General features: G+C 30.4%; 6 protein-coding genes across 8 annotated transcripts; 5 read left to right on the top strand and 1 right to left on the bottom strand.

Annotated features, from left to right (window-relative positions):
• The first annotated feature begins 6,490 nt into the window (after positions 1–6,490).
• Positions 6,491–8,965, top strand: LOC114925693 (aspartyl protease family protein 2). The gene has a single exon (XM_029294571.2). It carries the CDS (start codon positions 7,002–7,004, stop codon positions 8,658–8,660), a length of 1,659 nt encoding a protein of 552 aa, XP_029150404.1. The 5' UTR covers positions 6,491–7,001; the 3' UTR covers positions 8,661–8,965.
• A 3,023-nt stretch (positions 8,966–11,988) lies between these two features.
• On the top strand, positions 11,989–14,172 carry LOC112762632 (large ribosomal subunit protein eL20). The gene is made up of 4 exons (XM_029294621.2): positions 11,989–12,141; positions 12,232–12,347; positions 12,902–12,965; positions 13,561–14,172. The coding sequence occupies exons 1-4, from the start codon at positions 12,127–12,129 to the stop codon at positions 13,900–13,902; spliced, it is 537 nt and encodes a 178-aa protein (XP_029150454.1). The 5' UTR covers positions 11,989–12,126; the 3' UTR covers positions 13,903–14,172.
• An 803-nt stretch (positions 14,173–14,975) lies between these two features.
• On the top strand, positions 14,976–17,416 carry LOC112767378 (cytochrome b561 domain-containing protein At2g30890). The gene is made up of 4 exons (XM_025813241.2): positions 14,976–15,495; positions 15,686–15,856; positions 16,298–16,446; positions 16,995–17,416. Exons 1-4 carry the CDS (start codon positions 15,292–15,294, stop codon positions 17,305–17,307), a joined length of 837 nt encoding a protein of 278 aa, XP_025669026.1. The 5' UTR covers positions 14,976–15,291; the 3' UTR covers positions 17,308–17,416.
• Positions 17,417–18,165: 749 nt separating this feature from the next.
• LOC112767139 (uncharacterized) lies at positions 18,166–19,944 on the bottom strand. Its single transcript, XM_025813019.3, has 3 exons — positions 19,380–19,944; positions 19,123–19,197; positions 18,166–18,507 (listed from the first exon to the last, which is right to left on the bottom strand). The coding sequence occupies exons 1-3, from the start codon at positions 19,555–19,557 to the stop codon at positions 18,209–18,211; spliced, it is 552 nt and encodes a 183-aa protein (XP_025668804.1). The 5' UTR covers positions 19,558–19,944; the 3' UTR covers positions 18,166–18,208.
• A 1,358-nt stretch (positions 19,945–21,302) lies between these two features.
• On the top strand, positions 21,303–23,657 carry LOC112765541 (GDSL esterase/lipase At4g10955). The gene is made up of 2 exons (XM_025811439.3): positions 21,303–21,774; positions 22,454–23,657. Exons 1-2 carry the CDS (start codon positions 21,674–21,676, stop codon positions 23,511–23,513), a joined length of 1,161 nt encoding a protein of 386 aa, XP_025667224.1. The 5' UTR covers positions 21,303–21,673; the 3' UTR covers positions 23,514–23,657.
• A 635-nt stretch (positions 23,658–24,292) lies between these two features.
• On the top strand, positions 24,293–27,963 carry LOC112764795 (uncharacterized). Of its 3 annotated transcripts, none has more exons than XR_003183340.2 (3): positions 24,293–24,661; positions 25,092–27,315; positions 27,438–27,963. XR_003183340.2 is itself a non-coding variant. In XM_025810580.2 (3 exons), coding segments are annotated over exons 1-3 (2,247 nt in total). In that variant the 5' UTR covers positions 24,293–24,566; the 3' UTR covers positions 27,598–27,963. The 3 variants fall into 3 exon arrangements, 2 of the variants coding, with proteins under 2 accessions (XP_025666365.1, XP_029150386.1); XM_025810580.2 differs by having other exon boundaries at positions 25,092–27,242; positions 27,597–27,963; XM_029294553.2 differs by having other exon boundaries at positions 25,092–27,242.

The raw sequence follows: 27,963 nt of genomic DNA, 5'->3' as shown, positions 1-27,963 counted from the left end.
TCTCTTTGTGAACTGCTACTGTATATATATATACTATACAGTACCAGTTACTTACATTATATTTTATAAAATTAAAAAATATTATTTATACATTAAAATTAATTACTAAAATCACTTATTATGTATTTTTGTATAGATAAATTTTATATTTTTGTGTATTATTTAATAAACAATATTTACGTAAAGAATCATAATATATACATAAGATATAATAAAAAAAATTAGCCAAAATCACCCAGAACTTATTTTATTTAGCTTTTATTAATTGTTGCAGTAATTAATGAATGCTAAATAAAGTAAGTTCTGACTGATTTTTTTGTCTCCATATCATTACTGATATACAATATATTTGTAATTATATTTTGAATTTAATTTTAATGTATTATGAGTGTAAAATCATTTTATACGCGTATTTAATTATATAATATTATATTAACAAAAATAATTACTTTTTTATATTGACCGAATAAGTAGTCATCTAAAAAAATAGTTGTAATTATATTATTGTATAAAATATTTTATTCTGTTAGTATATAAAAATTAAACTTTTATATCTTATTTAAACATATTTACTATATATCAAAATAGATACCTTATTTTATTAGTCCTTGACTCCTTGGGGCTTGGATATACATTTATTTGAAAATAAAGTTAATTAAAAAACATATATATTTACAAACAGAGATGTAGAAAACTCAAAGGCATGAAGCATGTAAGTGCTCATCTCATCATCATAATCAATAAAAAGTATACTATTCTTAGTCATAGAGTATGCCTCAAAATAATGAATGACCTTATGAAGCATGCATCTTGACTATTAATTCCTTCAAAAACCTAAAGTTGTACACCATTATGGGTCAAATTTTACTGTTTTCAATAAGAAAAGTGTATATCACATGGAGGATAGATTACATGGTAAAATCTAAATGGCCATGCACAAAGTATGAGAACTTAGTTAATTAATTAATTAAATTTGTTTTCTAAATCAACCGTACCCTTTATCTAAAAAGGTGTACTGAGTATAGGAATTTGGGGGTATAATGGTATATATAATTATTGGAGAATTTGACCTATTTGGCCATACATGTAATTAGTTAATTAAATATTATGATAATATTAAGGAGACAAAAATAATTAATCGTAAACTTATTTTATTTAATATTTATTTATTGTAAAATGTATTAAATAAAACAAAAAATAAATAATAAATTTTGATAAATTTTTATTAATATTTTTTTGTTATCAAATATTTCTGTAAGTACTATTATAGTGGCACTGAAAGAAAAGAAACCTTGAAATAATGTTGCCCTTATTGTTGTTAGATGATACACATGTTTTCTAACTTTGTAATGTTAGGTAGGCAAAAAAAAAAGCCAGAACTTACCTTATTTAGTATTAATTAATTGTCGCAACAATTAATGAATGCTAAATAAGTCAAGTTATGGCTGTTTTTGGCTGATTTTCTTTAGTTACCAAACATTTCTGTTGTAATAATGTATATATCTATGGAATTCTGGGCATGTATGTTGGCATAAAAAATCATCATCAACCCATTTTTAGTTTCTATGAGATCTCAAAGTTGCTTCTTCACACTACCTTAATATTAGTGATTGTGAGATTTAATTTTATGGGTATTGCCGTCTTTGTTTGAATATCAAAATACAAAAACAAACACTTCAAAAGAGGAAGCTATCTATGCCATTATTGCATATTACAATGCAATGCATCACATGCTCTAACCAAAAGGTCCCCTATCCTCTTTCAACCACAATTCATATTGTTCAAATAAATAAAAATAAAATCGAGTTAAGTTAATTGAGTAATCTCTGTTAACTCATCTATTTAAATAATTATTAAATTTTAAATGTTACCAGCGAAAGACCTTGAATATATAGAAGTTTAAACTGCTAGCAAATTATTAGATTTTTTAGGTATTAAATATTTAATGGTGTTATATATAATTATTTTTAATAACGTGATGAATTTAAATTTTAATTATTAATATTTTTATTTAACTAATTTAATATCAAATATTAATATTTTTATATACTTATCTCTGTAGAGATAATGATTTATATCATTTTATTTTAATAATCACATTGTTTATTTTAGATTTTTTTTATAATAAATACTAATTTTTTCTAAACTTATATTGTTAAAAAAATTTATACCTTACTACTTTTTTATGATAACTTATTTTGACTATAATTTTATTTTGAGGGTTGTATCTTATTCTATTCTATAAAAATACCGGTATTTTTGAGATAATTTATCATTTATGATTTATTTTTAACTTTTTAAAACTTTGATTTCTATTATAATAACTATTTTAAAGTTATCAATCATGTAATGGGACTATTTCAATTCAAAAAGAATAAAATAAAATTACATAAAATATTATTATTTATCGTATAAATTAAATAAAAAAATTACTAATATTTTTAAATAAATATTTTATACAACAACTGCCAAGCAGAACTCACTGAATAAACAAAATTGAACATTAAACTCCCATATTTTCTTTGTATATTGTTATTTTGTTATAGTATAAATAATAGTTTTGGAATTATCTAAATATTTTAATATAAATTATTTAATATTGTCAAAGCTAAAAAATTTAAGAGATAAAATTAATATTTCTTCTAATGATTATTTTTATAATTATAAATACACAATAAAAAATTAGAGTACATTAAAATAGTACCATAATAAAAAAATAATTCAAAATATAAAATTAACAAAGAATATATATACACAACTAACCAATGTTATCATCATTCAAAATATTATTTGAACCAATTTTAATACTTGAATATCTAAAAACAGATTTTTAACATATAAATAATATTTTTTGAATTTTGTAAATCTTTTAATATAAATGATTTAATATTGTCTGAACATAAAAATTAAAAAATAAGATTAATATTTCTTTTAAGAATGATTTTTATCAAAATTATAAATACATAATAAAAATTTAGAGTACATTAAAATAGTACCATAATAAAAAAATTCAAATATTAAATTAATAGTATAAATTTTTTAAGTGAACAATTAACAACCATAATACACTGTATTATAAATATATGTAACATAGTATATTAGAAATAATTAAAAGTTTACTAAATATGAATTAAAGCTTTTAAAAAATGATAATTTATACCCACTAATATCATTACCGTTCTATCTATTACTTAAATTTGGACCAATTTTATTATTATTATGAATATCTGAATATTTAAAAGCAAATCTATTATTGGCATGAGTCTAATGTATTTTTAAAATCTATTAATGTATTCAATAGTATTAATAAGAGATGAGATGAGAAGAGAAAAATGGATAAGAGGTAACATGTGAAAATGACGTCAAGTGGGCAAGTGGAGTAATGGGAGTTTTTCAGAGATAACTGACATTAAGTGGAGAAGTTGATTAGAAAGGGTAAACTGGAAAAAAATTTTGGACACCAAACCCATGTATTGCCATTATATATTGTTATAGATAATAGCAAATTAATATTTTTTTAATCTTATTTTTTAATTTAAATTTTTTTAATATTTTACATGTTAAATAATTTAAGATATTTTATTTTTTTGTAATTTATTTTTAATTATTAATAAATTTATAATTTTAAAATAAAAATATAAAATTAATTTCTTAAACTCAATAGAAAAGCGGCTCAACAGGCACGTCCGGTGAGCCGCTAGTTTACATAATAGTTTTTTGATAAGCAGAATATGACGAGAGAATTGTTATCAAATAAAAAAAGGTGAAAACGCATGTGAAGTTGACTTTACGTGAAGTTGTTGATATCTGAGAGCTGTTGGATAAAAAATTAGTCAAATCATCTAACGACTTTCAGGTATCAACTTCACGTGAAGTCGACTTCACTTGAGTTTCCACCATAAAAAATAGGGGTGAGTACGAGTCGGTTTAGTTTGAGTTCATGGTAAAATTAGAACCGAACCGATCAAAATATAATTGGTTTGGTTTGGTTCGAATTTATATTTTTTTGTATATGAACCTGAACCAAACCAAACCGATTAAGAACGGATTGGTTCGGTTCGGGTAATTGGATACCCAATGACTTTGAAATTCATAAAAAAAAACCAAATTTTTATCTTAAAAATTCAACAAGTACAATAAACATGTAATATCAATAGAAATAATCCAAACATGTTAAATATCAAATACATTAAAAACTAAACTCATTAAAATCCAAACATATTAATAGTGAATAATCTTTGTCTAATGGAAAAATCATATATATTTTTTATTTAATTAATATATGATCAGGTTCACGGGTTGGTTCAGGTTCTGCACCTCCAAAACCGATACCCAAACCAATTACTAACAAAAACTATCGGTTTGGTTCAGGTTGGACCCGATTACCCGTTGGTTTCAAATCCAATTTAATTGATTTGGTTCGGATTCGAATGAGTAATCGGGTACCCGCTACCCGTGCTCACCCCTATAAAAAAAAATGCATTCGTCATAATATTAACTTTTAGAAACTTGTCAACGAACTTCAGTTAAGCTTTTTGTAAAATATTTTGTGAAATTTTAATTTATTTGTTATTTAACAAAATGTACACAAATAACCAATAGTGTAAGTTTATATATATATAGGCTGTGAACAGAAAAAAAGAAAAAAAAAATATGAAACATTATTTTCCAAATTAAAGAAAAATGTATGAGGCATTATGTATGATAGCCGCCTATGAAAAGGTGATAACATAAAATTGAATTCAAACATATATTTTATCAAATCTTTTTGTTGGTAGGGTTAGGTGGAAACTGTTTGTTATTTAGTATACTGTACAAACTTTAAAATTGACATGCCGTTGTATGTTTAATCAAGTTGTGTTCAAAACAGTTATAAACTAATTATTATTAAGTGATGCATAACTCAGTTGCGTAAATTTTACATATGAAACAGTCAATCGATTTTTTTTTTATATTTTTATTTTTGACTAGTTAATTAATTAGTTATCTACTTAAAAATATTATTAATATGTAAAGCTGGAATTTATTTCATTGTTTTGATAGAATTTCTACGGAATACTCTATGGCCAACGTAACCTAGGGATAATATGTTTTGATCTTACTTTTAAATAGAAAAAGTATATGGAACTAAAATGTGACCAGCTAAAAAGTAAACAAAATCGTTTAATTAAAATCATTTTTTGAATAATATGTTTAAAAGCTGCTCCTGAGATCACGGAGCACAAACCAAAATCCGATTTTTCATGGAACCCAAACACATTTTGGCTGATTTTTGGCCGATCTTTTAGTTCCCTTGTTCTCTTTAAATATGACAAATTCTTGATTTCTTCGAATTGAATAAAAGTATACTTTGCATAACTAATAAATTAAAACTCTCTTGAGTGAGTTATCGGTATTTGGTGCAATTAATTATTTTAAAAGTTACAATGAATTACGCGCAAATTATACACAAAATATAATTGATAAATTATTACTAAAGATATAATATTATAAATTATTATTCAAAATATAGAAGAAGTTGGAGTTGTCTTTTCTATTTTCTTTTTCTATTGAAATGTATTTATTTTTCATATACTGAGTCAATATACATAATAAATGAGTCAATATACATAATAAATGAGAAATAATATTTATACACCTTATATATATTGTATGCAAATTTGACATTCTATTTAATATAATAATAAAAGCATATTATTAACTCAATTTATATATGAGATAAAATTAACAAAATAAAATATTTGAATGTCCATTTATTATTAGTAGTAATAACACTGTAGCAGAAGGAACAAGACTTATTCAAACCAAAACCTTTGACCAGAGACCAGAGTGAGTTATTAACTTATTATATCATCACTTTTGCACTGTTGCAAATGGGTATTAGTGACAATGTGTTTCGTTGCTTTTGACTTTTGGTAGCTGCATTTTCATTTGCCCAAATCTCTCAATATTATTACAATAGTAATATTACTTTTATATATCAAAATTGTTCTAATAATAATAATAATAATAATAATAATAATAATAATTTTAGAAATATGATTTTATTTATTTATTTGTTTATTTGCAAAAACTTAGATTAGTTGATAGAATAAAAATTTGTGTTTCATATAAAATATGTGAAATTCACATATTTAAAATTATAACCCAAAGTTATTCAATAGCTTAAAATTGTAGAAATAAAATTAGAAATTCTATATTCTTATTACTATAATTCTACAAGAGCCTATGACCCAGGAAGCAGATAGGAAAAATCCCCTACAAGAACAAGACCAGGTATACTTTTTAATTATTTATTAGTTATTACTAATTAATTAATTTAACTATTGCCCTCACATTGATCATTTGCATTAAATATATGAATTCAAAAGCCTCATGAAATTAATTTTTTTTATTATTAACACTTATTTGAGACTCTAAAATATTACAACTTTTTTTGAGTTGCTTTTAGTATTTATGGATCCAACAAGTAAAGATTTTTTCGTAGTTGATGAGAGTTCTATTTAAGAATTTATTGCTGACAAATAAATTGCTACATGTAAAAAAAAAAAATTCAAATTCCGAAATTTTGTTTATGGAACTAATTAGTTAACTACTAGACCAACCAAACGGGTACTAAAAGATTACAACTTTATTGTGAATCAAACCGCGTTTTTGGGTACTGGACTTGACATTTGTATTTGCAGGTCTTTGTTTCCAATTTTCAATTCTCATTGCTACTAATAAAGTCACACAAACTCAACCTTTTGAATCATCTTCTTCTTCTTCTTCCTCTTGTCAGAAAAATAGAAACAAAAAAAGCTTTGGGGTTTTCAAAAGTTCACATTTTTTTGTTTAGATTTTCCCATTTTTTAAATCTTTGCCAAGCTCAGAAAGTTTGATAAAGTTCTGCTCTTTCTGGGTTTTTATTGTGTCCCAGATTTTCCTCTCTGAAATTCTGTGTCTGTAAGGTGTTTGATGTTGTGACTTTCATTGGTTTCAAGGGTGAAGCTCTGATTACTATGGTTTTGAAGAAAGTTTCTTTGGTTCTGGTTCTACTTGTCATATGCAACTCTGTTGTAGAATCCTTTTCAAGTAGGAACCATGATCTCATCAACAAGAATGGTTCCTCTCTTGCAGCCATAAAGTTCCCTAATCATCCAAGCTTCAATGCTGTGACTTCTTCTGGGGACACGGGGTGTAGCTTCACAAGTTCTGCCATGAATTTAGGTGAAGAAACCAATGATGATGATGGTGATAGTGATGATGAAGGTGAGGGTTTTCTAGAAGCAAAGCCAAACAAGGAAATGGTGAAGCTTCATTTGAGACACTCAATGAACAAAGATGATGATGATGATCTTGATTTCACATCAAGGGATTTGACCAGAATTCAAACCCTGCATAGAAGGGCCATGGAGAAGAAGAACCAAAACACCTTCTCAAGGCTGCAAAAGGCACAGGAGAAATCCAGACCAAAGTCAAAGCATCACCACAAGCCGGCCGCGGCGGCTGCGCCACCGGATTATCTTGCAAACCAGCTTGTGGCAACCTTGGCATCTGGTGTCAGTCTTGGCTCTGGAGAGTACTTCATGGATGTGTTTATTGGTACACCTCCTAAGCATTTCTCTCTAATACTAGATACTGGTAGTGACCTTAATTGGATTCAATGTGTTCCTTGTTTAGCATGTTTTGATCAAACTGGTCCTTATTATGATCCTAGAGAATCTAGTTCCTTTAAGAACATTAGCTGTAGTGATCCGCGCTGCCAATTAGTAACGTCGCCGGATCCACCTAGGCCTTGCAAGGGTAAGGATCAGAGTTGTCCATACTTCTATTGGTATGGAGATAGCTCGAATACAACCGGTGATTTCGCCCTCGAGACCTTTACAGTTAACCTCACCACGCCTTCGGGTAAATCCGAGCTAAAGCATGTGGAGAATGTGATGTTTGGCTGTGGACATTGGAATAGAGGATTGTTTCATGGGGCTGCAGGGTTGTTAGGATTGGGGAGAGGGCCATTGTCATTTGCATCTCAGCTTCAATCCCTTTATGGCCATTCATTTTCCTATTGCCTTGTGGATAGGAATAGCAATTCTAGTGTTAGCAGCAAATTGATATTTGGTGAGGATAAGGAGCTTTTAAGCCACCCTAATTTGAACTACACTTCATTTGTTGGTGGCAAAGACAATTCAGTTGATACATTTTACTATGTTCAGATCAAATCTTTGATGGTTGATGGTGAGGTGTTGGATATTCCTGAGGAAACTTGGAATTTATCAGCACAAGGTGCTGGTGGAACAATCATTGATTCTGGCACCACTTTAACTTATTTTGCTGATCCTGCTTATGAGATCATTAAGGATGCATTTGTGAAGAAAATTAAGGGATATCCAATTGTTGAAGGCCTTCCACCTTTAAAGCCATGTTACAATGTGTCTGGGATTGATCAGATGGAGCTGCCAGATTTTGGGATCTTGTTTTCAGATGGAGCAGTTTGGAACTTCCCTGTGGAGAATTACTTCATCCAGATTGATCCGGATGTCGTTTGTCTGGCGATCTTAGGGACTCCCCGGCACGCCCTTTCGATAATCAGAAACTATCAGCAGCAGAATTTCCATATCCTCTATGATATGAAGAAATCAAGGCTTGGTTATGCACCAAGGAAGTGTGCTGATGTGTGAACTTTTGCTTGTGTTGGAAGGTAAAGAAATGAAGAACAATTGTAAACATGGCAATTTAGGAGAGGTAGATTCTGTAGATGGAAAATTGGATAGTGGTATATACAGAAAAAAAAGGATGAAAATTAGAAAAGAAAGAAATAAAAGAAAGATCAGGTTTTGATTTTTCAGATTATTTATAGAATTAGGAATCAGGTAAGCAATTACAGAGGAAAAAAAAAGGGTCATGACATTGTTTTGTACACATTTTTTAACTGCTTCAATTTTTGTTGTTTATTTTTAGTTATAATATTTTGTTCTTTCAATTCTATATGGTGTTTCCTTGGACTAATTATCATGTTTGGACCTTATTTTTGGTTTATATATTCTCAAATCTCAAAAGGAAATTGCAAGCTCAGAATCCTGACTAATATTTTTTTATTATTTTTTTTTAATTTTTGGTTCCTGTTCTTTAGATTGAAGTCTGAAGACATGATCAAATAATGGCTCTGTGGTTATTTTCCATATGTGGCATAAATATATTATTCAATTCAAAGGCCAATTTGTTAGGTACACTGCAAAATTTATTTAATAAAAAATGAGTAACACATGGATTCCAAGAAAGAATGGGTCAACCATATTGTTCTATGATTTTATATCATACAAGTCTGCCATTATTTTTCTATTGTCTCCGATAATTTAATCATATTATAAAATAATTCGTTCATTCTCTGAAGCTTTACTCAATATATTCTTGCACTTTTTCTTCTCTTCTTGAATATACTTTATTTATTCTTGTTTATTATAATATATATTTTGGTTTAGTGGTAATACTAAAAGAAAGTTTCAAAGGAGAAAATAGCTCTAACCATATAAAATTCGGATTCAAAATTATATGGTATATTATTAAACTTTGCAATTTTTCTAAGGTGAATAATTTATTTTATTCTATTTATTAGAACTAGCATAGGGCGATGTTTGTGTGTTTATGGATCGGATTCGATCCGCATATACGCGGTGTTTATCAGAATTTGATTCGAAAATTGCGGATATGGATCCAGTCTGCAAGGATCCGATCCGATTTGCACACTAATAGGATCGGATTACAGATTTTGTGTTGGTATCCGCATATCCGCGTATCTGCAAAAATAAAGAAATAAATAAGTAAATATTTTTTTTTAATATTTTATTTCAACTAATAATTATCATATATATTGTATTATTTTAATTTATTATTTAAGAAAAGTATGTTTAAGAGTAAACATATTTAAAAGAATAAAAAAAATAAATTTTATTGATATTTTTTAACAAAAATAAAGTTTTAAAAATATTTTTGTGTTTTGCGATATATCCGATATTCGATCTAATTTGCACGAATTCAAGCTTAAAAATTATGGATATTGTATTCGATTCGATAATTTTAATGCTGATCGAATCGAAATTTTGGCCATATCTGATCCGATTCGATCCATACTCACCCCTGTAGCCATGTTCCTCATTTGGACAAGAAGAATATTGTTAATTCAAACTTAGGCTCTGACATATCAAATAACTATTTAAGTATTTATAATTCAATTTAAGACCTCTGTCCCAAAAAGTAACAAAAATTAAATGAGGACCTATGATGGTTTCCCATAAAACTATTGACTTCATTATATTAGAGAATTCCTTAAATAATAATTTTTTTCTTAGGTTAAGTTTTAAAATTTATCATCATCATAATAATTGGCTGTCAAATTTAAAGCTTAATCTTTAGTGTAAAGTGTCTAGTTTACAAAACAAAAATAATCCTGTTTTGCACTTTCGCCTACAAATTTTGACTTATGATCTCACATAAACCAATTTCATTACATAATAATCCAATTATTTGTTAATTTTATATCTTTGTAGATGCTCATAATGCTTTAAATTCTATCAAATACATCGCCAGATAATTTTTTTATAAACATAATCTCTCTATATATTTTTCTACCATTAGCTAAATTAAGGTGTAGAAATATACGAGATGAGTTTCATTCACATACTAATACTACTTTAGAAGAGGTTGTGTTGAATTAAGATTGGATGTATAAAAACACTACATCTATATATTTGTATATGCAATGAGAATTTGCATTTTCATTTTTCTAAGATATGTTGGTGGAAGTGACTAGGCAGGTTCTTAGAATTAATATTTAATTTGAATTTGAATAGGATTCAAAGTTGTTGTTTGCCACTTAGCATACGTTGGATGTAATCAAGTGTGGAATGTTCCTCTTCTCCAATTCCATTATTCCATGTTCAAAGTTGAAAAATCAATTTTTTTTTTATTTTTTTATTTTTCTTACTAAAAATAGGAGACTCGAACCCGCAACCTCTTAATTGAGTATGGGGAGACTATGCCATTTGAGCTATTACCCGTGTAAAATCTATTTGCAAGTTCTTCAATAAGGGTTTTAATTTTTTATATATTATCCGTGTAAAATTTGTTAAATAGTCATTTAATTATGTTTCTTTATTCAGATAATTAATTATGAAATAAATAAGAATAATAGTTATTTTTAATCATGCAATAATATATAATTGAATACATATCTAAAATTTTTTTATATGAAAGTATTTTAAAATTAAATTCTTTTGAATAATATTTATTTTACAAAAATATATACATAATAAATACATAGGGAAAATTCTTATTTTTTATACATTTTAAAAGGATGACTATTCATATGAAGTAAAGCTGATATTTAAAAATCATTAGATAGTATGATATATTTAAATAAATGATTTAAAATAACACTTTTTAATATCTTAATTATCATCCTTAGTTAAATTTTAGTTTAATTACTTTGTCGGTTCCTATAGTTTCACTAAATTTTCAATTAGGTCTCTATATTTTTTTTTCTTTTTTATCGAGTCCTTATATCATATCAGATTTTGTAATTAAGTCCCTGTCGTGACAAAAACGCTGGAATTAACGGAATATTCCGTTAAATAAAATGAATATGTCTAACACTTGACTGGATATTCTATATACTTTAATAGAATATTTTATTAATTTCAACATTTTTGTCACTATAGAAACTTAACTATAATATCTGATGTAGTATAGAGATCTAATTGAAAAGAATAAAAGTATAAGGACCTAACTATAGAGACTACAAAATAATTAAACCTTAAATTTGTTATTTGAGTTGGATCTTTAGCTTGTTTTTTTGGTCAGAGGATCTTTAGCTATCTTTTAAAAATGGGGAAGAACTCCTCCGATATAAAATAATTGGGCCAAAGTGCAATTGGTCCAACCTAACAATTATTGGGCCTTGAATTGGGCCAAACAAGCGGGTTTTGAATGGCCCAAGACTCCACCAGTGTTAGGGTTTTTCGTACGCTTTGTATATCTCTCTCTCTCTCTTCGTTTTATAGTTGAGGCTAAAACCTAATTGGGACTCCGTACGCGCCGGTTCGTGATTCAACACTGCTGCTCACTCAGCTTCTCCCTCCGGCGCTGAAAATGGTTACTTTCAGGGTCCGTAATTCTAATTATCATTTCAATTTCACCTTTATTTTTTTTGCAATGTTGAATTTGAACTGAATTTGAGGAATTGTTGGGTTGCAGTTTCACCAATACCAGGTGGTGGGTAGGGCTCTTCCCACAGAGAAAGATGAGCACCCTAAGATCTACCGCATGAAGCTTTGGGCCACCAATGAGGTTCGTGCCAAATCCAAGTTCTGGTATGTGATCTCTGTGTTCTGATTTTTCACACATTTTTGCATCTCCAATATTTTCTGCTTTTAATTTTAAATGCTAAAGTTAGTACTTAAATCACATATTCTCTATGTCATGATACTTCATGAAAGAGATTTTGGATCAAGCTGTTGAGGTTAGTAAAGTGATCACAAATGATGGAAGTTATAAATTCAATGGTGATTGACTCTCTCACTTTATCACTTTACCACTTTATCACTTTACCAATTTCTCACATTAGAAGATCTTTTTCCAGAGATTCTTGACATAAATTGAGTCATCTAATGTATATTTATGCACCAATTTGATTGTTAAATTGGTGAATATTTTGTATTACTAAAGTTTCAAATTGATTTTAAAATGTCTTTGAAGAACTATTTTGATGTCTTGTTTTCAATCTTTATTGGAGAAGCAATTTGTACATTTAAGCTTTAATTTTGATATGCTATTATGTGTAGATGACATGCAAATGTTGTTTTGGATGTTTTCCATTTCTCCAGGAATAACCAGTTATATTGCATCTTTATATTGCATCTTTTAGGTACTTTTTGAGAAAGTTAAAGAAGGTCAAGAAGAGCAATGGGCAAGTGCTGGCCATCAATGAGGTATGCACTTATGAGTTAAGAGGAATGCTAGAGGGCCAAGAAAATTTATTATTTTTGGCTAGTCGTTAGCCATCAATGTTTAAAAATGTAGGCTAAAAGTATGCTGTTGGATTACTAGACTAAAGAAATTAGTTTGATGGCTAAAAGTGATGGCCAAAACAATAAATTCTTATGATTCTTGAGCATTTCTCATGAGTTAATTGTTATCCCACTTAAATAAATTACTTTGATGTTTAGTTAGCTAGTTACTTAGCTGTTAATAGGTCTCAATGGAGCATGATTTATGGTTACAAGCATTTTGGAGTATCTGTTAAGAGCTGCTTTTATAAGAGTAAATGACAGATTATAGCTAATTTAGTTCCTAATCAGCTAAACATTAGGTTAAGCATTTATAATAGCCAAACATTTTACATGCATTTTTTAAAACATTGCCTCCGATAGCTTGCAATTGTTTTGCTTATAACTGCCTAATTGAGGTGAAAGATATTTTCCTAATTTATTGGTTGGATGATGATATTTTCTTGTTTGTTAGCTTCATCTGTATTTTAGATATCAACCCCATTTTGCATTAAATTGAAATTTTTACTGATTGCAGATTTTCGAGAAAAATCCTACCAAGATTAACAACTATGGAATCTGGCTCCGATATCAGAGTCGCACCGGTTATCACAATATGTACAAGGAATACCGAGACACTACCCTAAACGGTGCTGTTGAACAAATGTACAATGAGATGGCGTCGCGTCATAGGGTCAGGTTTCCTTGCATCCAGATCATCAAGACGGCCACCGTCCCCGCTAAGATGTGCAAAAGGGAGAGCACCAAGCAGTTCCACAACTCTAAGATCAAGTTCCCATTGGTGTTCAAGAAGGTGAGGCCCCCAACCAGGAAGCTGAAGACAACCTACAAAGCAACCAGACCCAACCTGTTCATGTGATTCGAGTTGATTTGTTTTCGGTGCTTGTCATTTTGAGGCTGTTGGATTCATCAGTAAAACATAGGGATCACTTAGAGAAGGGTAATTAAGCATTAACAAACCTGATTACCTGGAATCGCAGACATAGTTTTCTTTTCTTTTAACTTTCAGAGTGTGGTTTCTTTTGACAATTTTGTTTTACATTTTTCTCACCCGGAGTACTCTATTTTTCCATTCCTGATGTATTTGTTTAAGGTTGGTTTCCAATTTAGTTATTACATTTTGTTTGAATGTTGACTTATCGTTTACAATACAATAATGAGACTAGCTAAAACTACAAACAAATCAAATTGTTAATCTCTCCTGAAATTGAACCTTGGAGTAAGATTAACAATACTTAAATATTTGTGTAATATTAAATCTGAACAAACTGTACTCTGAAAACTGTAACAACAATGTAGATATAGATATAGGAAAAGTTATAAAACGGTAGGAACAATATCATATTCTGCATCTTTATTATTGGTTTGCGTTCTGCATACTCTCTAGATTATTCAAACCAATATCTGAATCCAAATCAAATCATTGCTTAAACAGCCAAGTTTTTTTCAATTAAAATAAGCTTACCATGTAACTTAACCCGTGCATGTTTTAATAAAGAAATTTGTAGCAAGCAAATGAGCAATGAAGAACAGCATTGGATTATGTGCTCTCTTAGCTTAGAGATTCCAAATGTATACAGCAATATGGTATTTTCCAAGAAGGAGAACCACATGTGCTTTCAACAAGGCACTCTTGGATCTACTCATAAAGACAACCTTATTGGCCTCTGTTCACTCTTTACTCATTCTATTCTTTAATTTTGGCAAGTGCAAGTGGGGATATAATTGTAAATTTTGAATGCACTACATAACATAGATATGAGTTATGTCTCTCTGTTGTGTTTTCCATAGCCTATCATCCTAGCTTGTCACCTACCACTGCCAAGAATATGTGATGTATAAATATAGGAAGTAAAAAAACAGTAAAACAAATTTTAAACATAGGTGAAAATATCAAGTGTAGTTAGTAGTAAAAGCAACATCAAATGAAATGAGATGAACTAGAAGCTTATGTCTATGTGATAGAGAGTTTTCAATCTTTCATCCGGGCTGAACTTTAATGTTTATCAAGAAACTCTATTACAATCCATTTTGCCATTCTATATATAAACTAGAAAAGGCTGCAAATGCTTAACCCCACATGTTTATTTTATGCCATTATGCATAATATATATTAACTTAAGCTCAAATTGTATCTACCTTCTCCCTTCCCTCACATTAATCTCATTCTCTCTGAATTGGTGACAACTTTTTAGTGATTGTGTCATCTGTGACAAGGGAAAAATAGAATATTTAGCTTGGTCAACTTATGGGGAATGACACACAATCTTCAGAATGGAAAATGTTCATATTCTCAACAAAAGAAAGGGGAATCAGAGTTCAGCAAAAGCTCATTGATTTGCTCTTCCAAGCAAGCCTTGTGTTCATCATGTTTCCACTTGTTGGCTCAGAACAAGATCACAAGAAAATCAGTGGCATTCATGCAAGCAACAACAGAGGCCACAACATTAAGGTAAAATCCATTATTCCTAGTTCATGTTCTTCTTATAGTCCTTAAATTTTTATCAATCAAGTTGGTAGTATCTTCTTCTTATAGTCCTGAGTACTGAAAAAATTGGTGTTTAGAGGGCAATGCGCCTTATCGAATCTTGAATACTCGAACAAAGTATGTGAAGCTAACATGTTTTATTTTGGTTGCTTAGCATATGAAGATGAATCCTAGACTTGAGTTTGAAATCAAATTGCATGGATTTCTTCTGTGGAGTTCTATGGCATTCTTGATGCCTCTTGGTATAGTAGCAATTAGATTCTCAAACAGACAAAGAAATCAAAGGAGGCTTAGAATTACATTCTATGTTCATGCAATTTTGCAGGCAAGTGTATTCTGAACTTCTGTTACATCATAATTTTCAAATGCAAGATTTTGCATGTGCATTTTTTGTTAGCTTATTTTCTTTTCCCTTTACTTGAAAAACAATAAGAAGAACAACTATTTATATGGTTTTAAAATTAGTTCTCAAGGGTCAATTATCCCACTAATTAACCTCTTTGTGTGGTGGCTAAATTAGTTTATTTTTCTTAATGCTTGTTAGTTACTTCATAAGATCAAGGGAGGGATATTGCCTAGTTGGTTATTGAAGAGTATCATAATGAATACTTTGAATTCAAGAATTAGTGCATGTGAAGAGAATAATATTGCAATTATGACATTAACTAAAATCTCTGCTCAGGAAAGTTAATTCCATAAGTGAATATAGTTAACCCCATCATTAACAAAATTAACATAGTTTTTTTTTTAAATTTCTGTTTAGCAGAAGGCTGCTGTACTTATTGCCACAGCAGGGGCAATCATGTCCATAAAGAATTTCAACAATTCCTTTAACAACAATCATCAAAGACTAGGGCTTGCATTATATGGTGTTGTCTGGCTCCAAGTCATAGTTGGTATTTTTAGGCCACAAAGGTATTTTATACATCAAAGTATTTCCTTTTATTAAAAGTATACAATAATTTCATTTAAGTTACATGATACTCAATTTTCTTGTATTTTATAGGGTAAATCACCAAAAATACATTCAAATTATTTTGTTGCTGACAAAAATGCCCCCAAATTTTGTTATTGACAAAACTCCGTCTAATAATTTTAAAACGTGACAAAAATGCCCCCAAATTTTGTTATTGACAAAACTCCGTCTAATAATTTTAAAACGTGCTAAAAATGTACACCCGTGACCTGAGACGTTCTACATCAACGAAAAAGAGTGAGGGCCTTTTTGTCAATAATAAAATTCAAGAGCATTTTTGTCCGTACCAAGATAATTCGAGTATATTTTTAGTGATTTACCTTATTTTATAAAGTGTAACAGCTTTAGCGAAGTTAATATAAATATAACAATTAAAAGAATATCGTATGTAATATCACCGAATTTCATGAAAGAACATTGTAATTTACCTAATTGCTTTTCTAATAAGGAATTAGTGTATTGATTATTTTCTTGTTCCTCCTCACAGGGGATCAAGAACAAGAAGCATGTGGTTCTTTGCACACTGGATAATTGGAACTGCAATGTCCTTATTAGGTGTTATAAATGTATATCTTGGTTTACAAGCCTACCAAGAAAAAACATCAAGAAGCATAACAACTTGGAACATTCTTTTCACTGTTCAGATATCTTTGATTGTTTTCTTCTACCTTGTTCAAGAAAAATGGGACTACATAAGAAAACAAGGAGTAGCCTTAGGCAATGAACTATTGGATTTGGATCCCTCTTTGCAAGAAATTGGTTCAGATAACAAGAAGGGATTCAAGGCAGAATCTGTTTAAGGAAAGATGAATCAATTCCTTACCATTATTGATCTTCAAATTTACAAAGGATACATGTTTTTGAAACATCTTTGAGCATTGATGAATGAGAATTTATTTTTTGATTTAAGATTATTTATATTAATTCCTTTTTCATATCAATAGATAAAATTTCAGCCAGAAAAATATCAAAATTCAGGTATATATCACTTAACCAACTAAACTACCAATGATGTCCTTATATATCACTTAATTCTATTAGTCCTTATAGTTTTCCCAAATTTATAATTAGGTCCTTATATATATATATATATATATATCCTTTCTTACGGTAAACGTTACAAAAACGTTTCCATCTATATTACACTACTAGCGAGTAGCGAATATGTTCAGTATATTCCGTTAAATTAAACATTTTTTGAACAGTAAGGATGTGATTATAAATTTAAAACTGATGTAGAGACCCAATTAAAAACTTTTAACGTGTAGACATTTGGTTATAAATTTGGTGAAACTATATGGACTAAGAGAGTAATTTAACCATTTATATATAATGCTATGATAGCATGGATATGCTTATGTTCCTATTGAGTTCACTTGATTTTCTGAACAATATTGCTGTAGAACTAATTCCAAAAACAGAATATCAGAATTCAGGTTTCAAACCATTGTTTGCAGATGCTGTGTCAATGTTTATAATTCAAAACAAAACTAAATTTTTACCCAAAACCTCACTCAGTATTAATTTTCAAGCATAAAGGTGTATATATTATGTACTAATGACTAAAAAGTGTTACTCCTAAAATCACTTGAAACAAAAATTATTCCTATGACAGACACCATATATAGAACACTATAAAATAACTTAAAAACTAAGAATTTGGAGTAATCATCATTTATAGATTATATATATCTATATGTGTCAAGGAAAAAGCTGTACATAACCGGTTAATATAGCAATTCCTAGTATTATAAGAGGTGGGAGAAGCACAAACGCTCCTATGGTTGCAAAGAATACTGAATCATTTCTCTGAGACACTTCATTTAGGTAGTTTTGTCTCCTGATATTTCTCCTTTGTGAAATGGTTAAGAACTTTGCACTCACTTTCTTCAAGTTTTTCTTGCCTAGGAGTATGGTGAAATCATCATCCCTTTCTCCAACTAGTTGAGCAAGCTGCTCGCGGATCGTGAGCTTGCGCGAGCTGCCATCACTCTCATATCCTAGAAACCAAAAATGTGTGCATACTTGTTAAACCAACAATGCAAGGTGCTACAAATTCATGTTTTTAGCAGTGTGGCAAAACCATGGTCATTTTAAACCTTAGAATATCTCCAATACTTGGTTTCAGTTCAATTTCATTTTGAGTTTCGCTAAATACCAGATCAGTATTTGTGGAATCATATGTCATAAAAAGTGATTTGAGACTAAATATGAGATTTGTCACTCTAATATTTGGTTTTAATTCAATTTAAACTTCATACAAGGTGACAAAATTTAATTGTTTCTCTACCAAAGTAAAATTGTCTCTTCATATTGAGACCAGTCTCATTTCATCAATCATCTCTAATGCAAAGTGAAATTTAAAAACCATCCACTTCCAATACATGTCAGATTTGAAACACCAAAAGCACTCCATTGAAGTTGCTCCTATGATGTAACACTCTTAGCTTTCTGCTCAACTTCATCATCCAAAGAATATTTGAAATTTTCCACTAAAAGTCTTACTTCAACATGATTCTTCAATCCAAAATTTCCAGAAATATAAAAACATTCCACTCCTCTAGTGGCATGACAATGAAGAGAATGATGAGTAATAAGTATAGTTAGTTACTTACCATTGAGGGGTATTGAGCTTGTAGATGTAAGTTGATCTAAAAGATCCAATTGTGCACGAGAAGAAGACAAAGTTCCTAAGCATTCATAACAAAAAACAGGGTTCCCCAAAAATCATATCAGCTAATTTCCCATTAATAAAAATCTAAACTTTGAAAATATATAAGAATTTAATTTAAATAAATAGTAACTATTAAAAAAAATTATAATTATACAAACATCATATTGACATAAGTTTTATTAGTAATAATTGAGATACCAGAAGAAGAATCCTCCTCGGAAACTCCAGTGTCAGTTCTTTCTGATTGAGCACTTGTTCTGATGAAAGAAGGGTGGTAGAATTTGAGGAGGTTGTTATGTTTTCTTGTGACAAAGGAAGGTTTTGGATGAAGAGAAGCAGTGGTGGTAATATTCAAAGCCATGGAATCTTGCTTCATGAGAACTTAACAACAAACATCACTGTGTTTTTGGTGAAAGTCTCATTGGTTTTTTGATGTGTGAGGTTTGCATTTTTTTAGTTAAAAGTATTTTAATTCAGCAAATGCCAAAGGGAGAGAATAACCGCCACAAATAATATTTATGGACTAATCTAAAGTAGAGGTTTCTAGTTTTTCTAGCCGTAGTTGCTCTTCATATTTCTTAAAGGTTTAAAACAACAAAAATTTCAAGTTTATTAATAATTATTAAGGGGAAATTAGTAAAATATCTGGCTGAATTATTTAATTGTTGACAAAATATATTCTCAATTTACGATCATGATTAAATGACAATAACATATTTAAAAATAAAAGTATTCAAATGTAAAAGAAAATGTTTTTGTTAACAAAAATGACTGAAGTGATAAATGATAATATTTAAGTATTTTTAGTGTTTTTTAATATTTTAAAGATATTTTTGTTGTTATCATAAATTGAAAATTTTTTTTGTTAATAGATATTTGAAGAGATTTTTAGTAGTTTATTCAAAACTTATATTTTAAGAGACGAAAAAAGAGTTTATTATTTATTTTACGACGAAATAGTGAAACAAATTTCCTAAGTAATTTAAACATTTGTAAATTATGTTCTTATAATTAAAATGGATTTCCGTGCGTTGCTAAAAAATTCTAGAAAAATATAACAATTTTTTTTTTATCAAAGATAGGAGACTCGAACTCGCAACCTCTTAATTGAATATGGGGAGATTATGCCATTTGAAATATTACTCATTGGCGAAAAATATAACAATCTAATGATAAACAAAAATAGGATTTTTACCAAATAATACTTTGTTATATAACGTGAATTCTTATCCTTGATGAAGAAGCCAAATAGGATGGGATCCAAATTAATGATAAACAAAAATCAACAACATATGACAAATTATTATACAAAACTTATATGAATTTTGTTATTACGGATATTTAAGGTATATTTGAAAATAAAAAAAAAATTTAAGAGTTAGTAATTTTATTTTATATTCACGAATACTTTCAGTCTAATAATATATTTTTAACTAATTTTAAATATTATTAGTTAATTTATTGTCAATAATAATAAATTTTGTTAATTTTTTAATATTATTTTTTAGAAATTATTATTAGTAAGAAATTTTAAATTATTTTAACAAATGCATAACTTGTACATTAAAAACTTGAATTTAATAATTTTTCTATATAAATCTTTCACATTAGTAACCTTAACTAACAAAAAGTCAAAAACAGTTAGGTAACATTTGGTGGAGAGACAAAAATAGAAAGACTGAGACTGAGAGACAAAGACTAAGAGACAGAGATTGAAATAAATTTCAATATTCTGTTTGGTGCAAAATGAGAGACAAAAATTGAAACAAGAATGAAATTTTAATTTAATTTGTACAAAGGATAAAATTAGAATTAATTAATTGAAATGAAGGTATTTTAGATATAAAATGTTATTAAAGTTTCAGTCTCCATCTATAAAAATTTTAGTCCACTACGTCCTCACTTTGGAGGTATTGAAATACTGAAATTTTGATGATAGAGACAAAAATTTTAGTACCAGTCTCTAAATCAACAAATATAATATTGAATTTCAGTCTTCTAATCTCTGTCTCAATATCTCAAAACAAATGTTACGTAAAGTGATTAATATAAAAATATTGTACTTAAATTTTTGTTATTACGGGTAACTTTAACAAGTATCTTTAATAAAAAAAATTTCTAAAAAGAATAGATACCGTAGCATTACATACATGCATTGAGATTTGAGAACCAACCATTCGTCATGGACCAATGGTTCGATCCGAAAGATATGATTATGAACAGTGCCTTTATATTATTCGTTAAGGAAAAAATTAAAAAAAAAATGTTGAATTCGATACCAAGTTGCCAACTTTTGCCACCAAGCTTCCACATTGGAAAAGGGAAAGAAACTTGGCACCACTTTTGTTCCCCATATATGCAAGCTACTATTTCTCTCTTTTTCATTGCTAATTGTTTTTCTTCAATTTCACTGGATCATCACCATGCAAAGGTTACTACTTTAACTAAGAATCATTGAGGGCGAGTTGGTGTTCTTTTGCTACCAATTGTTGATGGCAAAACGCAGTGAAGAAGCTCACCCTTACGCCTTTCATGTTTCTGGCCCAAGAAATTTGACCACTCTTAACTGGAAGGACCTCATCAATTCTACTTGGTAACCAATAACACCAGCAACCCCATTTCAATTTTTCATGAATTTTGCTTTTTTCATTTATGGATTTGGTGATTTATTGGCTATAATTTGTTTCTGTTTGAGGTTTGGTGTGAAAAGTCTGCTACTTTTTTGTTGGGCATTTGAAAGAGAACCACTTTGGTTTTTTTTTAATTTCTTGTTTAAAGTATTGATTTTGAAGATTTTGGCACAATGGGTTGTGACATATGAGTGTAAAGTTCTGTACTTTTTACCTAATCTGTATGTAGGGTTCTTTAGGTTACTGTTTTTTTATTGAAGGATCTAGCATGAAAATGAGATATATAAGCTAAGATAATATAGCATAGTTTATTAGCAGGGTTGATTGGATATTTAATTACAGAACTTAAGGGCTTTTCCATAATCAAATTTTCTTGAATTTTAGCTGCAATGAAGATTTTGCTTTATTAGTTGACTTGGAACTATAAATAATCTTAACTTCTTAGCTTAGGGATCCTGGGGTTGTGCAGAGCCATGATGTAGAAAAGAAAGTGGTTCCATATTATGTGGAAGCCTTCATTGTTAATTTTGACCTAACTATATTTAATTTCATATTAGCTTCATTTGCCATAATAAATCTGATGAAACTTCTTAGCACTTGTTTGATGTGTATGTTGCTGATGGATCTTATTTTTGCATATAGGAAGGATGAGAAGTACAAGCGAACCGTCATTGCCTGCTTTATACAAGCAACTTACTTGCTTGAACTTGATAGGCAGGAAAACAGAACAAATGGAAATGCTCTAGCTCCGAATTGGTGGATTCCCTTCAAGTACAAACTCACACAAACGTTGATTGATGAAAGAGATGGGTCAATTTTTGGTGCAATATTCGAATGGGATCGATCTGCAGCACGGGCCGACTTGATTGTAATGAGACCTAGTGGTGCCCCAAGAGCTGTTTTAGCACTCAGAGGAACATTACTCAAAAGCCCCACGATGCGGCGAGACATTGAAGATGACCTCCGCTTTCTTGCTTGGGAAAACTTGAAAGGCTCTGTCAGGTTTAAGGTAGCTTTGGAGGTACTGAAATCGGTTTGTGACATGCATGGAAGAAGTAATGTATGTATTGCAGGGCATTCCTTGGGGGCTGGATTTGCTCTTCAAGTTGGAAAGATGCTAGCAAAAGAGGGGATTTATGTGGAGACACATTTATTCAATCCACCTTCTCTTTCACTAGCCATAAGTCTCAGAAATCTTGGCAACAAAGCGGAATTTGTTTGGAATAGGCTTAAATCTATGCTTCCTTTGAGCGGCGAAGCACAGGCAAGCACTGAAGGAGATAAGACTAATACAAACACAAACACAAACACTAACACATCGAGCATAGCTTCGTCAAAGGGTTGGATGCCTCGACTACCTAGTTTTGGTTCTAAGGATAGTGTTGCTGTCGGAAAATGGGTTCCAAATCTTTATATCAACAGCAATGACTATATATGTTGCTCTTATACTGACCCTGATGGCACGGCAGTGAAGATCAGCAGCAAGGAGAATCTCAGTAAAACGAATGCGCAAATCGCAGCGAAGTTGTTTGTTGTGTCAAAGGAAAAACAGAAATTTCTTGAGGCTCATGGATTGGAACAATGGTGGTCAACTGATGCAGAACTTCAGCAAGTTATTCACAATAGTAAAGTCATTAGCAGGCAACTTAGGTCTCTATACCATGTTACACCTTCACAAGTAACACTGATAAAACCAGTGTAACAATCCAGATTTTAAGCTGAAGTAAATCATTTTCAATCTTAATAACAACCTGATTTTGTGTTAATTCTTAATTCAAGTTTTGTAACTTGTTCTTTTTAACTTAGCAAAAATTTTATAATTATAAAATATTACTACTTGAGGATATTTTAAGTTTTGTATAAGGCTCACTGCATTTATTTTATTATTTTTTTAGCCTCCGATAATGTTAAAAATGGAGAATAATTTTGTGCAAAGATTATACTTTCTAGAGCTATAATGCTTTTTTCAACATATTGCCATGCCACAAATAAAATGCCTTATTTGTTACGAATAAAATCCAACCAACTAGAATATTGAAAGAAAATTTTGGCCCTACGATGATCAATCTAAGGAAAAAGTATCATATGCTAAGAGCAATGGTATTTTAAGGAAAAAGTATCATATGCTAAGAGCAATGGTATTTTGTTTCTAACTTTCTCTAATTTTGGGTATTGACAAAGCTAAAAAGTGAAGGTCTAATTACCTTTTAATTAAGATAGAACTTATTTATCATAAAAATTATAAATTCAATAGTAATTGATTTATCACTTTATTACTGTACTAAGGTTTTCATTTTAGAGAATCTTTTTTCAATAAAGTAATATCAACACAAATAAAGGGTTTAGATATTTAATATTAATTTCTCATATCCATTAAGCATTCTTTCTAACTTAAATACCCATTTTCTAAAAATATAGTTACTAATAAAGTATGTACAGAAACAAACAATTATGAATACAGTTTATGATACATTATAGTATGCAAGTTATGAACAGGATAATTACAGAGACATTAGTGGAATTATTTGGCTATAAAACAAAGACTTTTCGGATGATCTTCCATGAAAGAGAGAAAAGTCCACTCAACTAAGTCTAATAAAGTCTACATTCTAGTTTTGCTTTTCCCTTTCCTTGCCATTTGCTGTGGTTAAGTTTCCACAATCGAAAATTAGCACTTTTACTCAAAGGAGGGCTTTGCCTACAGCATCACTGTGTCAGCAACTCAATCAAGAAACAAACAGTGTCTGGATTCTTGATGGCAAACCATGAAGATCACAAATATGCTTTTCATGTCTCTGGCCCTCAGAACTTGCCTTCCCTTAATTGGAGAAACAACTTCAAATCCACTTGGTCAGTGTATAACTAACTGCCTTAGATTTGTGTGTATGTGTGTAGAGAGAGAGTGAGAGAGAGAGAGAGAGAGAGAGAGAGAGAGAGAGAGAGAGAGAGAGAGATCTGTACTAGTAGCATGCATGGTTTTTGTTTTGATGATCGGTTCATAAAATCTTAGCAGCAAATAAGTTGTGATATATGAATGTAAAGTTGCAAACTTTACCAAATGGGTTTCCAAAGTTTCTGACTTTGCATATTTGTTACTATTTTAGCCTTTTCTTATTTAGTAGATGTTTCTGGTTGTTTCTAATATTCATTTAATTTCCAAAGTTTTTCTTGTTTGCATTAACAAAGGGAACTTTCTTTACTCTTCCTTTGTCATCCTAAATTAAAATTAATCACATTCTTACATGTAAGTATGGTGCTAATGATTGTTTTATGGACATAGGAAGGATGAATATTATAAACAAGCTGCCATATCCTGCTTTACACGGGCAGCTTACGCACTCGAAGTTGATAGACAAGATAACAGAACACAAGAGAATGCTTTGGCTCCAAAGTGGTTGATTCCCTTCAAGTACAAGCTCACAAAGACATTGATTGATGAAAGAGATGGATCCATTTTCGGAGCAATATTCGAATGGGATCGATCTGCAGCATTGGAAGACTCGGTGCTAATTAGGCCTCTTGGTAACCCCAAAGCTGTTTTAGCACTCAGAGGAACATTAACCAAAAGGCATACAATAAGGAGAGATTTAGAAGATAACCTTCGCTTTCTCTTCTTAGAAAGCTTGAAGGGGTCTTCTAGGTTCAGAGTAGCTATGGATGCATTAAGATCACTTTGTGATGAATATGGAAGCCGGAATGTGATTATTGCAGGACATTCCTTGGGTGCTGCATTTGCTCTTCAATTGCGAAAGGAACTAGCACAAGAAGGGATTTATGTTGAAGCATATTTGTTTAATCCACCTTCTGTTTCACTAGCCTTGAGTCTTGAAAATACTAGAGAATATGCAGAATATGTGTGGAACATGCTTAAATCTATGCTTGTGTCAAATAGCAAAGTTGAAATCAGCAATGATGAAGAGAAGAGTGCTAGATTACAATTGATCAGTAGGATACCTTATCTATCTGGCTTGATGGATTCTAGTTTTCGGGTGGACAAATTTGTTCCTCATCTGTATGTCAATGAAAATGACTTGATTTGCAGCTTTTATGTTGATCCTGATGGTAGCATAGGAGTGAAGAACACCGAAAAGGACAATACAAGCTCTGCGGATGGAGACATTGCGGCGAAGTTGTATGTTGTTTCAAAAGAAAATCAGAAATTTCTTGAGGCTCATGGCCTAGATCAATGGTGGTCAAGTGATGCTCACAGCACTAGACTCATGAGGAGGCAACTTAGATCTTTAGATGCTGCTTCGTTTTTAAAAGTAACATGTTTACTTTATCCGAAATCTATTTCGCTATTAAGGAATAATCTTCAGTATATTGTATGCTTGGAGAATTGGACACCTCAGTTATCTTGCTTGAAGGATTCTTTCTTTTCAGTTCCTACAGAGTTTTTTGTTGTCTACAAGGAAAAACTGAAATTTCTTGTGGCTCACGGCTTGGAACAATGGTGGCCAAGTGATGCAGAACTTCAACAGGCTATTCATAATGGCAAACTCACAAGTCAGCAACTTAGATTTTTATATGCTATCTCACCCAAGGAAGTTTATCGTTTATTCGATCCATCTTCTGTTTTGCTTTCAATGAGTCTCAGTGGTATTGCAGAAAAGGCAGAATTTCTTTGGTATTGGAATAGTATTCATCATATGTTTTGCTCGAGTGGCCAAATTCAAGTCAGCCAAATTTGGAATAGATTCAAATCATTGTTTCCTTCAAATACAAAGGCTCGAATCGCCAACAATGCAGACAAGATTCTTCTGTTGTCTGGTTTGAAGGATTCTGTTTCCGGAGCAGCCAAATGGGTTCATCATCTGTATGGTGTAGGAGAGAAGATGATTTACAAGGAGAACATTGATGTTACAAATGCTCAAACACCAGAAGATTTCTTCATTGTCTCCAAGGAGAAACTGAAATTTCTTGGGGTTCATGGAGTTGAACAATGGTTTTCAAGTGATGCAGAATTTCAGAAAGCTATCCATAGTAGCAAATTCATAAGTCAACAACTTCGGTATCTATATTCGAGTTCTTGCGAATTAGCACATTTGTTTAATCCAAGACTTCAAGACAGCAATAATGCAGAGAAGACTTCAAGTGTAAGTTCTCGAGTGGCGAAATCAGTTCCTGTCATAGAAGAGAATATGGTTGATAGGGAGAGTATTGATGCGGCAAAGTTGTTTTTCGCCTTCAAGGAGAAACAGAAATTTCATGGCCTGGAACAATGGAGGTCAAAGGATGCAGAGAATGGGAAACTTGATGTGCAAGTAACAAATTTGTTCAATCCACCTTCTATTACCCTGGCCAAGAATCTCATAAAGGCTTGTGGCTTAGAGAAATGCTGGTCGAGTGATGCAGTTCTTCGACTCGCTATCCATAACAGCAGATTCTTGAGCAAATTTAGATCTTCACAATCAACTCATGGAAAGCCATGGTAACATTGGATTTACTCTGATATGGTTTGTATAATGACATGTTTTAATTACCAAGAATTTCAAAAAATGAAGGTATTAAATAGCTTTATATGTTATATAGTAAAAAAATTAAGTTTTCTTGATTTTCATTTAATTGATACTAGTATTTTTACCCGTAATAACATTACGGGAATATAAATTTTTTAAAATTACAGGAATCTTTGTTCTTGAGAAGCAGGGGATAAATTGTTCAATTGTCTTTGTTCTTGAGAAGCTTTTCCTTCTACTTTGAATAGTGGAGCCATCCTTCTTTGTTTATATGGTTCCTCACAGTACCATTCCCGGTGATGTTGATGACATAACTCATTTCACAGATTTATCAAGAAAGATTCTAATAGCATCCTCTCACTTATTCCAACCATCAGCCTCACAACTCTACAGTGCAATTGAGTTGAAGGAAGCAGGAGTGAAGATTGAGGTAAACAAAAATAGTAAATGCTTACTGGACTTGGAAATTTCAGGTCATACTCTCAGAATTCCATTTACTAGATTTCGAGCAATGCCATTGTATCAGTCAATCCTATCTTTTTCTTGGATTTTCTTATCAACACAGAAAGGAATAATTGAGAATTGGTTAGGTGATAGCAATGCAGTGGCTACTATGTTCAAACCTTCGATCCTTAATAGCTTGATGTTAACACATATTCCACTTAATTTAATTCATGATGGATTATTATTTAA

Source organism: Arachis hypogaea, chromosome 17, assembly GCF_003086295.3.
Source record: "Arachis hypogaea cultivar Tifrunner chromosome 17, arahy.Tifrunner.gnm2.J5K5, whole genome shotgun sequence".
NCBI lineage: Eukaryota > Viridiplantae > Streptophyta > Magnoliopsida > Fabales > Fabaceae > Arachis > Arachis hypogaea.
Note: the sequence above shows the minus strand (reverse complement) of the source record. Positions and strands in the feature narration are given on the sequence as shown.